Below are 13,757 nucleotides of genomic sequence, written 5' to 3'. Positions count from 1 at the left end.
TGGCCTTAGTAAATTTTTCACAGTGGAGCGCGCACATCGTGTTCCGGGGGGCCAGGGCAAGCCAGGCGCCCCGCCGAGACCTATTGTTGCAAAGCTTTTCCACTATAGAGATCGGGACGCTATCCTGCAGGCCTCGCGGGTGAAGGGCCCGGTGGCCTTTGAGAATGCCACGGTGAACTTTTATCCGGACTTTTCCCAACAGGTCCAGAAGCAGCGTATGGGATTTCGTGGTGCCAAGAAGCGTCTTAGGGACATGGGGATGCGTTACGCAATGCTCTTTCCGACCAGGCTGCGGGTGGAGTATAATGATCGAACTTTCTTCTTTGATCGGCCAGATGCTGTGAATGACTGGCTAGACTCCCTGCCTCATCGACCTCCTGAGACTGAGTCCGAAGCCCACCCGGGCGGTGCGGAAGGTGGTGTAGAGAGCTGAACATTTCGTCTTTGACTGATGCCTTGTTTTGTATAACTTCTCCAGGGATGTAAGCCTATGTTCCTCTACCTCACATGTGTTTTGATGTATGATCTTTTTCTCGTCATTGGTTTGATCGGGGGGCGGGTGGGACGGAGCCTTTCCTCCTCCGGGGTCTTTGTGTAGAATAGGGGTTCTTGGGCGACAGGCACACTGCAGGTTGGGGTGGCTTTTTAGTTTTTTGCAGGGGTGCAGGGTGGGGGGTGTTTTCTTGTTACTTGGGGCGTGGGGGGTTGGGAAGTTCGTTGTTTGTGTGTTCTGTGTTCAAGGCGACTTTATTCTGTATTTGGACTGCTTTTTATGGTCATGCTCATTGGTGGGGGGTTTGGGCTTTTTCGGGTGGGATGGGGGGTAGCGGGTTGAGATTTGTTTCGTGGAACGTTAACGGTCTGGGAGATCGTATCAAACGAAGTGTGGTGTTGAAATGTATACGACGTTTATCTCCTGACATTGTTTTCCTGCAGGAGACTCATTTGATAGGCAATGTCTGTCATGCAATGAATAGGTGGGGCTATCGCCTCGTAGCACATTCGGGGTTTACCTCGGGTTCCAGGGGTGTGGGTATCCTTATCCGGGCTTCCCTCTCCCTGGCTATTGATGATATTATTCAGGATGACCGGGGGCGGTATGCTGTTCTTGTGGGTCGATATGAAGGCCGTGCCCTCTCCTTATTAACTGTTTATGTGCCCCCCGGCTTGCAGACTTCTACCTTTTCAGATTTGGGCCGTGTCTTGTTGGACCTCCCTGATAGTACTCTCTTTCTGGCTGGTGATTTTAATTCGGTAGTCTCCGGCCTCTACGATCGCCACCCCCCTAGGGATACCCCGGCGGCTCAGCAGTGGTTGGGTGGATTTTTGGATACCTTTGGCCTGGTGGATTGCTGGAGGCTTTTGCATCCTATGCAGCTTCAGTACACCTTTCACTCTGGGGCCCATGGGAGTCTGTCTCGGCTGGATTATTTCCTGATGCCTGCGGCTCAGTCCCCAGCGGTGCGTGAGATTGTGCACCTGCCCAGGGTTATCTCTGACCACTCTCCGCTCTGGCTTCGTTTTGAGGTTGGGGTGGAGGCAGTGGGCCGGGTGGCCCCCATTAATCTGTGGTACCTTACCTCCCCCGAGACCCGCACCCTTTTGCTTAAGTCCTTGGACTCGTATTTTCTGGATAACGAGGGGTCGGTTTCCTCTGCTGTGTCCCTATGGGAGGCCTTTAAGACCGTGATTCGTGGGCAGGCCCTCTCCCTTATTGTTGAGGCTAAGAGAACGAGGAATAGAGAGGTGGTTGATCTTGAGGGAGAGATTTCTGCATTGGAGGAGGGTTTGGAATCTGGTGTCACGCCTGAGAAGCTCCATGCCCTGGGTCTGAAACAATTTGCTTATAAGTCCATGGTCACAGATGCCGCCAAAGTGATGTTTCGTGAGCAACAGGGACGTTTGTATGATATGGGTGACAAAGCGGGTAAATTGTTGGCATGGCTGGATAAGAAGGAGAGAGCTAATCGTGTGGTACCCGTGATTCAGTCTGCGGGTGGTGTGAGTGTAACGGACCCGATTGGAATAGTTGACCGGTTTGCCGATTACTTCCGTGTGGTGTATACCCCTGTGTCTGTGAGGGATGTGGTTGACTCTCGCCTTCTCTTGCGTGATATAGCACTGCCCATTTTTTCCGATTTAGACCGTGTAGCGTTGGACTCCCCCTTTACGGTTGACGAGATAGCTACTGCCATCCGTTCGGGCAAAGCATTGGGCCCGAACGGGTTGCCAATCGAATTGTACAAGTTGCGTCCCGATAGGGTGGCTCCGTATCTTCGCGCCATGTTTCTGGAGTCCCGGGAACGGGGTATTCTCCCTTATGATCAGAGACTGGCCACAATAGTTGTCATCCCCAAGGAGGGTAAACCACGTGATCTTTGTTCCTCCTATAGGCCCATATCCCTGCTAAATGTTGAACCCAAGGTATTGGCGAAACTCCTGGCATCCCGTCTCTTGACGGTCATTAGTGACTTGGTCCATCCGGATCAGTCTGGATTTATCCCGCATCGCAACACGGCTCTGAACCTACGTCGTCTTCACGGCGCGGTCGCGAGGGCGGGGCTTCTGACGGAGCCGGCCATTTTGGCATCGTTGGATGCTTCCATGGCCTTCGACACGGTGGAGTGGCCTTATCTTTGGGCGGCTCTTGAGAAATTTGGTTTTGGGCCTGAGTTTATTGGTTGGGTCCAGTTACTGTACACGGAACCTCTGGCGCAAGTAGTGGTGAATGGTAGGGTCTCGGCTCCTTTCACCCTTGGTAGGGGTACCCGTCGGGGATGCCCCTTGTCTCCGTTGCTGTTTGCTCTCGCCTGGAACCATTGGCTGCTTGGCTTCGGTGGGAACCCTCCCTCAAGGGGATCCGCTGGTCTCCGGACTTTGAGGACCGCGTTTCGCTTTACGCGGACGATATCCTTTTATATCTCACCTCCCCGCGTAAATCTCTGTCTGTTCTGTTTGACGTTCTTGCTTCCTTTGGAGCCAACTCGGGCCTTGTTATTAACTGGACCAAGTACTGTGTATATGTTCTTTCGGGTGTTTTGCCCCCCTTGCCGAGCAGACTTCCTATTCAGGTGGTCCAATCGGGTTTCAAGTATTTAGGGATTTTTATTACGTTGGACCCGACGCTCCGCTTTGAGCATAATCTCCTACCACCGTTGCTTAGATTGCGCTTGGATGTGGCCCGTTGGCGTAAGCTTCCTTTGTCTCCTCTGGGCAGGGCGGCCTTGTTTAAAATGATGTCCTTGCCGCGATTCCTTTACGCGCTCCAAAACTCCTATGACGCTATTCCTACGACCTATTTCCGAGAGATTGAGAGTCTTCAACGGCAATTGATATGGGATGGACGTCCGCGTATCGCACTCGCAAAGCTCACCATCCCTTGGTATGACGGGGGCATGGCGCTCCCCGATATCAAGCGATATTACTGGGCTTCCCAGTTGTCTGCCATTAATCACGTGATGTTTTCCCCGGGTCGTAATCCTGCATTCGAGATGGATAGACTCCAGCTTCCGGGTGGGGACTTTACTAGAGCGCTTTATTCTCGATCGGCCGGGCGCCATCTTGTGGGCCCATCCAAGATCGCAGTAACTGTATGGCGAGCTGCGAATGTGAGTTTGGGGTGGGAGGATCGCTTGACGTTGGCGACGCCGCTTTATGCCTCGGAATGTTTGGGCGGACTTTGGTCTACCAAGGGTTTCGACCGCTGGGATGTGATTGGGATTTGTAAGGTGGGTGATGTGTGCTCGAACGGTTGTGTGAAGTCGTTCCAGGCCCTCCAGGCGGAATATGGTTTGAGTGGTAGGGAATTTTTTCGCTACCTGCAGGTCCGGCACGCCCTCGCCTCAGTTTTGGTTCCTGATGAGGCCCTGCCTGAATCTTCCCCCCTCGAGGACCGTGTCCTTGATGGGCATCTTCCCGATAGTACTATTTCTCTGATTTACAAGAAATTGATCAATAATCGGGCGGACTTATTGGTCCGACTTCGGGAGGCTTGGGTTGGCGATGGGTTGGAGCTGGACGACGAGGATTGGCAGTCGGCACTCTCTTCTCCCAAGGAGGTGGCCATTCCTGCCCGTCTCCGTTTGGTTCAACTTAAGATTCTTCATCGAGTTTATGTCACGGGTCCGCGTCTGGTGACGATGGGCTTTTCTTCGGATGGGCTATGTAAGCGTGGTTGTGGTTTGAGTGCGACCTTTTTACATATCCTATGGGAGTGCCCGGTTGTAGCGGCTTACTGGACTGCTGTGCTTGAGGTGATGACTGCTGTGACGGGTGTGGCCCTGCGGCCGGAGCCTCGACGATGTCTGTTGAATGTGTGGGAGCCCACTGACTACTCTGTGGCCCAGACCAGATGGGCTACCCTGGGTTACATGATTGCGAAGCGGGATGTTGCGCAACTCTGGGGCACTTCCAGGCCCCCTGAGGTCTCGAAGTGGGAAGACAACATGGACTGGTCCATGTTTCGTGAGAAGACGGTTTATGTGGCCAGGGGCAGACCCAGGGCGTGGACGAAGGTTTGGGGCCAGTGGAATGATTATCGTGGGGATATTTGCACCCCTCCCCTTGTAGGCACTGCTGGGATTGTCCTATCTCCCTAGACGAGCGTTCCCGGAACCTTTCCATACGTTTTTTTTTCTTTATTTCCGGTTCTCCCCGCTGCTCCCCTCCCCCCCTCCCGACTTGATTGGAGCCTCTGGGCTCTGGGTGTGTTCTCCTGATCGTGGACCGTCCCCTCCGTTCTTTGGGCTGACCTTAATTATCGTGCATTCGCCTTTTAGTGTTTATTATTTCTTTTTGTAAAATAAAAAATTTAAATTGCTCTGTGATATATGTAGAGTAATGCTTTGTGCTCGAGCTGTGCCTGACCACGGGTGTACATTTCTATTTCATGCGTTGTGCCTTGTTCTTAGCGGCCAGCCCGTGAGGTTGTAGGCCCATTCTTGTACTTTTCTATGCTTGCTCCAATAAAGATTTTTGAACAAAAAAAAAAAAAAAAAACCTTTGAAGTCTAAGATATGTGACCAAATAAGGAGGGGAGCAGGCTGAAGGGGTGTGAAGCTTAGAGATGGGCCTGGAGAAGGATACATGAGCAAGAAGCACTGAGGTGTGCGGACCAGTGGCACCCAGAGTTAGGGAAATTCAATGTAGAGCATGACAGGTTTGTTATTGCATCAGTTGCCCCCTAAACCTCAAGGAGATGTGAGCGGTCCCTCCCAAAAGGCCAGTAGTGTGAGGCACGGAATAGCAGGCGAGCAGACAACTGAATCATTAGCATGGACGAGAAACCATGGGAGGCCCTCTGGAATTAAATATATATAACATTGACAACATTTTCTTTTTTCAAGCCCTTAGGAATGAGAGAAAGGGCGCTGGATTTTCTATTGGGAGGGGAACAAATAGTCTTTTCAGTCTCTGGCAGAGACACAGACTTTCTTAAACTTGAAGCCAATGAGAAGCTCCAATTATCTCAAGCATATGGCATGTGAGCTTGCTAACGTGGGTGCAGGAACCTCTCTAGGCACAACACAATAGGAGTTTTCCAAATTCAGCACAGATCATGGCAAGCAAAAAAGTGAATAATCCAGGAGGTGTGTAAGGGTAACAGTGAACCCAAGGCTCTCATATTGGGCTGAGCTGAATAGAAGAAGTCCCACGAGTTTGTTTAGACAAAGGGGAGAGCGAGCTAGGCGCTCAAGAGATGAGTTTACTCCAATGAATCTGTGGTGGGGTTCAAAAGGATTTGGGTGCTGGTTGGGAAGTTGGGGCTACTAGCTGATGTGTCGTGGTCTGAACTTGCTCACGTAACTGCCCTAACTTTCCATACAGGGGAGAATCTAGCATGGAGCACTGATAGTCTTAGAATAGCAAAAGAGGACCTAATGTTTTGACAAATGTTGCAACTTATATTGTTGAGGGGAAAGAAGAGGAGTGGAGAAAGGAGGAGAGATACATATGTGAGTTCCATTCCAGGCATGCCCGAAGGGCAGAGAGGAGTAAGAGTGTAATGGCCCCATTAGACTAGAGGTGAGACACTGGCCTTTGGACACATTAGGTCCATTCACAGTCGCAACCTGTAATAGCAAGAGATTTAACAGTCCAGTCAAACACTTAAATGTCTTGCAGGAGATGTCAGGCTTGAAAGTGGGCATATGCTTAACTAGATAGGAGTGTATTTTGTAAAGCGCACAGCTGCCCCAACAGGGCGTCCCGGCGCTGTATAACGCTGTGGAACCCTTCCTGGCTCTCCCTGTGAGATGCCCCTCCTGGGCACCCCCAAGGTGAAGCCAGGCATCCCAGTGTTGTAGGGGCCGTTGTGGAGATTAAGCAAGCTATTGCCCAGAGTTGCAGCGTGGGACCCATGATTAGAGTAGGCGTCAAGGCGAGAATTATCGAGTCCGCGGACATTGAGCCCAAGACCCTGCCGCGTCGGGACTTGAACCCTGGTCCCGGGCCCGATCTCTGCTTCAGAGTCTGCCGCTCTAACCAGTGAGCCACACTTCTCCACAACTATTGAAAGTAGACTGAAGGAAGGTTAATTTAGGCCTTTTTCTAAACAGTTTTCTTCCATCTGCCTCAAGAAAGGTTGCAGGGGTGGGATCCAATTTATCGAATCGGGGTGAATGAAGAGAGGGAAGGGTGGTGGTCAATCTCTCAGCAAGAAGGAACACTTTGTCGGTAGCATCCATATATTCTCTCAACCTGGGACAAGAGAGTTTCTTGCTGCAAGTAATTAAGAAGTAGATGTCTTTGGGCAGTCTGTTATAGGGGGAGACAATAAACTTGTTATAGGTCGGCGTCTGGATAGATTACATCAGAGACAAGGAGGAAGGGAGGTGACATCTGTGGAAGGGAGGTGCAGGTTCAATGACATGGGGTTGATAGATTGCTGCTGATACTGGCACTCATGGATAATTGACTATTTGCAGTCCACCACACTTTCATTAGGTTAGACTTTCTACCGTTAGGGAAGAGGTGTTAGGGCAATGGAGAAAGTAGATCAGGGCCCTCAGGCCTGTTGGATCATGGTCTGTTAACAAGGATTTTGAAGTGGCCCACTCTGTGATCGAGAAAGGGAGGAGGGCATTGGCGTTTAAATGATGTTCAGGTGAGAGACCCAGCTATGACTGACTCTAGCAGGCAACAGATTAACAAATATCTTGCACACAATAATACAGGGTTACTGCAGCTCATTTAAAAGATTTGAGCGAAGCAGGGTCATGGAGGGAGTAACAGAGGTCATAACAAAGCACATAGCAACGCAGTCTTGGGTAGCCTAGCACTGAGTGTTGGAGAGTTATATCTAAGCTGCAGAGGGAGATCAGAAGAATTATGTTCTGACAAAAATAGGGATGAAATTCCATGGGGGGAATAAAGCTAGGAAACTTTTGGAGAAAAAGCTGTGGGCACACCAAGCTTGTAGATTTATTATGCAAGTGAAGAAAGCCTTGGGGGCATCCATACACCAGAGGCTGTAACACTCAATTATTTAAAACATTTCTTCCAAGCCGTGTACACAGCATTAGGCTCTGAGGAACAGGCTAGAAACAATATTTTAGGTTGTTGACAATGCCAAGTTGCATCTTCTAGACAATAACTAGGTTGCACCTGCTAGATACAGAGGCTCTAAAATGCCACATTTCTAAAGAGAAGGCTTTGCAACTATTGGAGACCTTAATCAAGGTAAGGAACAAGGCCGGATAGTTTCACGTCTGAATTCTACAAGTTCCTACAAGATATTATACAAGATATTTACCTGCAGCTAATGCCTCTATTCACGGACCTATAGAAGAGGCAACAATCTTCTCTGCTTGTCATTTAGGCTGATATACCTTTTTAACTCGTATACTAGATAATGGAAACCATGACAACTCTGTCGTGTAGGTCCTAAGCTAAGTTTAGGGGGACTGAAGCATTTCTACTCTCCATAGATGCAGAAAGGGTGTTTGACCAAGCAGTGTGGGATTTTTTGACAAACTTCGAGCTTTTGGTGTGGGGGTTGGTTCACAGATTGGCTCCTAGCCACCTACCAAAGGTGTAGGAGGATAGTCGGGATGACTGGGTATTAGTCTGACTGAGTGTACATTTGGAGAGGGATTAGGCAATGATATTGTATTTCCATGGCTTTTCACACTTACTGTGGGTACCCTGCTACAAAAAGACAGAGAAAATGATGCAGGCATGGTGGAATTGCACTTGGGCATGGTGGCTTTAAGAGTATGGCATCTGCAGGAAAGTGAACGATCCAGTGGCAAAGGCGAGACTAATGATGTCAGTCAGACAAAACAGACTCAGCTCTCCTAAGCAACCCCTAGGAGCCACCAGACTAATGAAATATTTGGCCTCTAGCCACTAAAGGAAAATGAGAAGAGCGCTAAAAGTCTCTGTCCAGCAAAATATTACTCAAAATGAAAGATGAGCTTGATGTACGGGAGCACTAGGTGCAAGCACAAGAAGGTCAGATGATGTAGCAGAAAAAAAGAATATTTAGTCCTTTAGGTGCTGTAGCTACTGGGCGTGCTGTCCCTGCTTACCAGACATTGAACAATAATTGATGTCACAAGTAGGTATCATTCAACCACAGAAAGATGGTCAAATGGTCCAAAGTTTTCATCTTCCATGGGTTACTAGCAACCATTGCTTTAGGTAGTTATTCAGAAATCACTAGAATGGACTGTACAACGCACAATTGTTCCCTGGAAAGGGAAACCGTGAGAACAAGAGTAAGCTGCTTCAAACAGTTCTGAGACAATACACCTGGCTTGAACTCAAAGTATTTTAACAGCACAAGCTCATCAAGTTGAAGAGTTTAGGCAAAAGAGAAAAACAGCTTGTTTAATATGGAAAAAAGGGACGGAAACCACAGTATGGAAGCAATTATCACAATCTCAACTTCAAAACGTGGTTTAAAATCTTACCAATGGCTGAACATGCACTGTAAAAATACCAAAAACATACTAAACAAATATTTTCTAGGACACATAAATCAGGGTTAAGCAGGAACAGACCACTTTGCACACAGACACAATGGAAAGGATTCTTGGTGTGAGCTACTAACATATTTAAGTGTGGTGGCAGCAGTGCAGTGATTCTGGGTGGCACAGTACCCATGCTTTTTAAAAAAGAAAGTGGCTTAGAGACAGGGGTACTTTTAATTCCTATACTCATGATGCATATTGCTCTTAAAATAAGTCTGTATTTCAAAGATCAAGAAACTTTAAGGCAAACCTGTGCGGAAGGTAATTGCGGTTATGGGTCCCCAGTCTTGCTGAAATTTCATCAAGGTTTCATCAAATTTGATATTGTGTACAATAATTTGGCCTGAAACCAGGCCTACTGCAACAACATCCACTGCTGGAGCCTGGAAAAAGTAAACAATGGCTAGATTACTATAAAGATACAAATAAGCTTTAGTATTATTACCACTTTTACGACTTTGGGAACTAACAAATGTACAAAACCAAAACAATGCATTACTCGTATTCTCTTTGGAGACAACCTATGTTGAAGAGTGTTACCTGTCACAATGGAGTTATGATTCTACTGTATCAATACTATTAGAATTTTCATAATCTGAAAACTACTGTGTTTTTCATTGTTCATCTTTCAAATTGAATGTACAACTCACCCTTTTGAACTAACTTGGATCGAAGTTATGAAAGATACCTCATCAAGCCCTCCTGTGCTAAAGATATTGAGAGATTGTGTCTTCAGCATTACTCCCTATTGCAAAGAAAGTGAACCTTCACATTCTGGCATCATGGGGCAAGAAAAACCCAGGAGACAGCACTAGGGTCTTCCCAACTTCCTTGCCACATCTAAGGGTTGGCGGTGTTGTGGAAGTGCTTCAGGTACCATCAACATAGGTAGCTGTGACAGACTGTTGATGGCAGCATCTCATCAGCAATGTGAGAACTGTGAAAAGCTGCTGCTGAACTTTGAAAAACATAATCAATGCTTTGCAGGCTCTCGAAGCCATAACCTTTGCCCTCAGGCCCAGATTTCCATGGAAGAGGAAATAATGCAAATGAGAGACTAACCCCTCTCCAACAGTGTGTCTAGTAAATGTAATTCTCCTTCCTGTGGCAGGTTGGAGGGGGGGGGGTTAAAAGGAAGGATTGGTGTAGGAAGCTGGCTTTTGATGCAATGTAAACAAATGAGGTACATTATGTAGAAAGTTCAAACGACCCTTATTGGCTTGCAGGGCTTAAATTAATAATCTCAAATGCTCTCCTATCCCAAACCAATCATGATAGCCATGACCAACCTGTTCCTTTCAATAGCAGAAGGTTACTCCCCAGAGATCAGTGTTGGGTGTGCAATTGAGAGGGAAGTCGTTGCTGTTTTTTGGCCCCTAAAGAAGTTGAGACCATACTTGTTTAGTTCTCACTTCCTTGTTCAAACTGACAACAGACCTCTCAGATGGCCAATTCAAATGAAAGGTGAAAACACCAAATTGCTCAGGTGGTCCATCTCTCTACAGGGTATTGCCTTTAAAGTGGAGCACAGGCCTGTGACTGGCCATGCCAATGCAAATGGCCTTTCCAGGTTTTTTCCACTTAAATGATGAAGACTCTCTTGGGAAAGGTTAGTCTCATTCTCTTTTGTTGGATGGGGTGGGGGAGTAGGAAAGTGAACTTTTTTACATGCCCCCCCCTCTTTTGCATGGTATTTGAAGCAATTTTGGCAGGAAGTCCCTAGTGCCAGATCTCTTTCCCTAAACTGTACAAATGTTCCCCCGATTGCCAATACTGTTGGCACCTTTGTAAGTCCTAGTAAATGGCACCCCAAGTAACTGGGGCACTAAAGAGGAACCCGGAGGGCTGCAGCACGTATTGTGCCACCCTAAGGGGCCACTCACCTAACTCATGCAGACTGCCATTGCAGGCTGCGTGTCTTGGTGCAGACAAAAGTGAACACACAACATGGCACACTTACTGGGTGCCATGCCAAAGTCACTGCTTGTGATATATGCAAGTAATCCCTACAGCAGACCTTGTAGCCTTAAGACAGGGTGCGTGGTATTACATGGGTGGACAGATCTGCATGAGCAGATATGCCCCAGTGCTAGCCATTTCAATTATTGCCAGTGCAAGTGACCAGGGAAGCCATTTTAAGTACATGTACTGGACACTGGGAAAAACTAGTTTCCCAGGACATGATGGTTTCATTGAAACCAAAGATGTTTTGCATCAAACATCTTGCATTAATAAACCAACACTGATTCCAGTGATGGGGATTTATTAATACATGCACCCAGAGTGAACTTTAGGAGGTGCCCCTGAAAACCTAAAACCCCCTAGTTCTGACCAGCCTGCCACCACAGGCTAGTTTCTCACGCTCTCAGGAGCAAAGCCTGCTCCAAACTGAAGGAAGACCTGTAAATTAGCATTCCAAGGCAGGGAGCTTCAAAAAGCCAGCGACCTTTCGTATGCAAATTGGGCTTACCTACCCCTGGCCCATTTGGCGACTGGTCAGATGGGAAAATTAGCTGTCAGAAAGGAGTGTTCACCCTCAGGCTAGTTCCATTCCCAAGGTGGGCTACCTGATGTGGACTCGAAATGTAAAAGTCTGCCATCTGGTCTCTATTGAAGACTGAAGTCTGGCAGGCGAGGGGGCTGTAGAGAGCTGCGGGGGAGGTTGTTCCAGGTCTGGGCAGCAACTAGAGCATGGGCGTCAATTCACTAAAATGCTAGGAGTTCGTGGAAGGGACATCACAGGAAATAACATCACATCAGGGCCTATTTCAAAGTGGAATACTCTGCTAAAACAGTTTCCATTGTTTTAAAGCTGAAAATGAATGATTATGAGTAAAATAAAGTGCCGGAAAAATGCCGCTAAATTTCCATATTTGTGCCGCTAAATTTCCATATTTGTGCCGCTAAATTTGCTAATCCATGCCGCTATATCCTGGGGGGTCTGCACAAAGTGCACATAATGTAAATAGTGTAACTGCAACAAATGAAACTGGTCCTAGGATGCTTATTTCCAGTTCAGGGAGGACCTGACCTGGCCTGGCAGTTCGGGCTGGACTGTTCCCATTCGGCACAGGGTCAAGACTGATTTGCATATGGCTGGGTTCAAACTGGAATGGCATGGTGAGCAAAAAAATAATGGATTTAGGCCCAGATCTCTGTACTGGGGTGAATGCATGACATTGTTCTGTATTCTGTTCATCAATTGTTGTTTTTGCATAATGTAAATAGGTCAGTGGGTTCCTGCTTTTGCCAGAGGGGACCTATTGTTCCTTGCAGTTAATAAGTTAAAATCCTAACACAGAACAGTAAGCTATTAACTGTCATGTAAGAGCTGCATGCAAACTGCAAGGTATAAATTAGAGTGTTATGGTTTTTCCCCAGTCTTTGATTATCCTAATGTTACAAAAAAGGGTTCATTTGGGGAAGAATCAATTCTGATTATTAAAGAGAACCCCCCAACTATGGTATTACGTTTTAAATTCCGAGTTTGTGTTTCTCCATGCCAATCACTATTAAGCTATGCTGTTACCAGTATGGTTCTCATGTGACTCATACACCTTGTAGTCCTCTTCATGTAACATTTCCTATACAGTGATTTACACGTGTGATTGATTGTCTCTGTGTAATATGTGTGATGTAAAGCGCTCTGACACCCTTCACGGGTATAAGTGGCGCTGAAAATTTTCTGATACTTTATTATTTTGACGTTTGTACACATGCTAACAGCCTCTGCAAATGTTTTTACTTATTAGTACCAGTGGAACATACAACTGCAGCAGTAAGAAAGGTAACCAGTCAATCTTTTCATGGGGCCTTCCACTTCACAGCAGCACTAGTCACATTTCTTAGTAACTTTTGATAAGTTTGAGGTACAAACAATTTTATTAGTTAAAATCTTCCGATTATGCAGCAGATGATGTATCATGTGGCAAATATGACAGAGCCATAATTATGCGGAAAACATTTGAAAACTAGGATATTTTTCCAATCATGTTTGAACTACTCTTGTGGAAAAGGGAGGAGAAGTGCTGATGACAGAAACTCCATGCCTGGGAGACAAAAGGCTTGCGATTCCACTTTTAAGGATATTTGGGACATTCTATGATGGGAAACGTATCCCACTTTGTGAATGTATTTTAATGTCAATAACTAATATTAAACCTTAAATAAACGTGTATCCATTGGTTAAATTAAATAACGTAATAAGCTGTAACCGGTTAGTAAATGTGAAACAAATACTAAGAATTGATATATTTTGCTCTTTCTGCCACACCTCTGACTCCGCCCACTGACCCAATCCACGGGTTAATCCAGCCCTCTGATTCTCCGCCCACAGTTCCTCTACTTTTTTCCCCCACTTCGACCACTGGGTGGTGGGCGCTGGGCGGCACTATATGTGGGCATCGCAACTGGGCCATAGAAATTAATTAAAAGCAAAAGAGAGCAAAAGGGGCCTCAAGGGGCAGCAGGGCTAGGCCCCGGCCCGGTTCCGCAGCGTAGTGGTTTTGTTGTGAGCAGGGGTGGAGCGAGGTGGTGGCTGGCCTCAAGCTCTAGGCCAGGCAGGCTCGGATTGATGACTCGGCGAGCGGCTATTACGGACCCCGATCCTCCATATAACTTAGCCAGCCATGAGCCATCACCACCCCTCAGAGGTCGAAACATGCTACATGCATCAACCTGGAATCCAGGAAGACCTCAAGGGCATGTGGTGAGCAGGGGACAGGAGGAGGCGGAGAGACTTTGCTATATTTCGGCTAAAGCATCACTCTGGCCTTTTCCAGA

General features: G+C 47.3%; 1 protein-coding gene across 1 annotated transcript in view; it reads right to left on the bottom strand.

The window, feature by feature from the left end:
• WDR36 (WD repeat domain 36) overlaps positions 1-13,757 on the bottom strand; it is a 433,115-nt gene that overhangs the window by 347,197 nt on the left and 72,161 nt on the right. The window contains exon 7 of the mRNA XM_078675494.1: positions 9,226-9,358. Within this exon, the coding sequence (XP_078531620.1) occupies positions 9,226-9,358 (133 nt within the window). The remainder of the gene's footprint in view (positions 1-9,225; positions 9,359-13,757) is intronic.

Source organism: Lissotriton helveticus, chromosome 2_1, assembly GCF_964261635.1.
Source record: "Lissotriton helveticus chromosome 2_1, aLisHel1.1, whole genome shotgun sequence".
Classification (NCBI taxonomy): Eukaryota; Metazoa; Chordata; class Amphibia; order Caudata; family Salamandridae; genus Lissotriton; species Lissotriton helveticus.
This window is presented reverse-complemented; position numbering and strand designations above follow the sequence as displayed.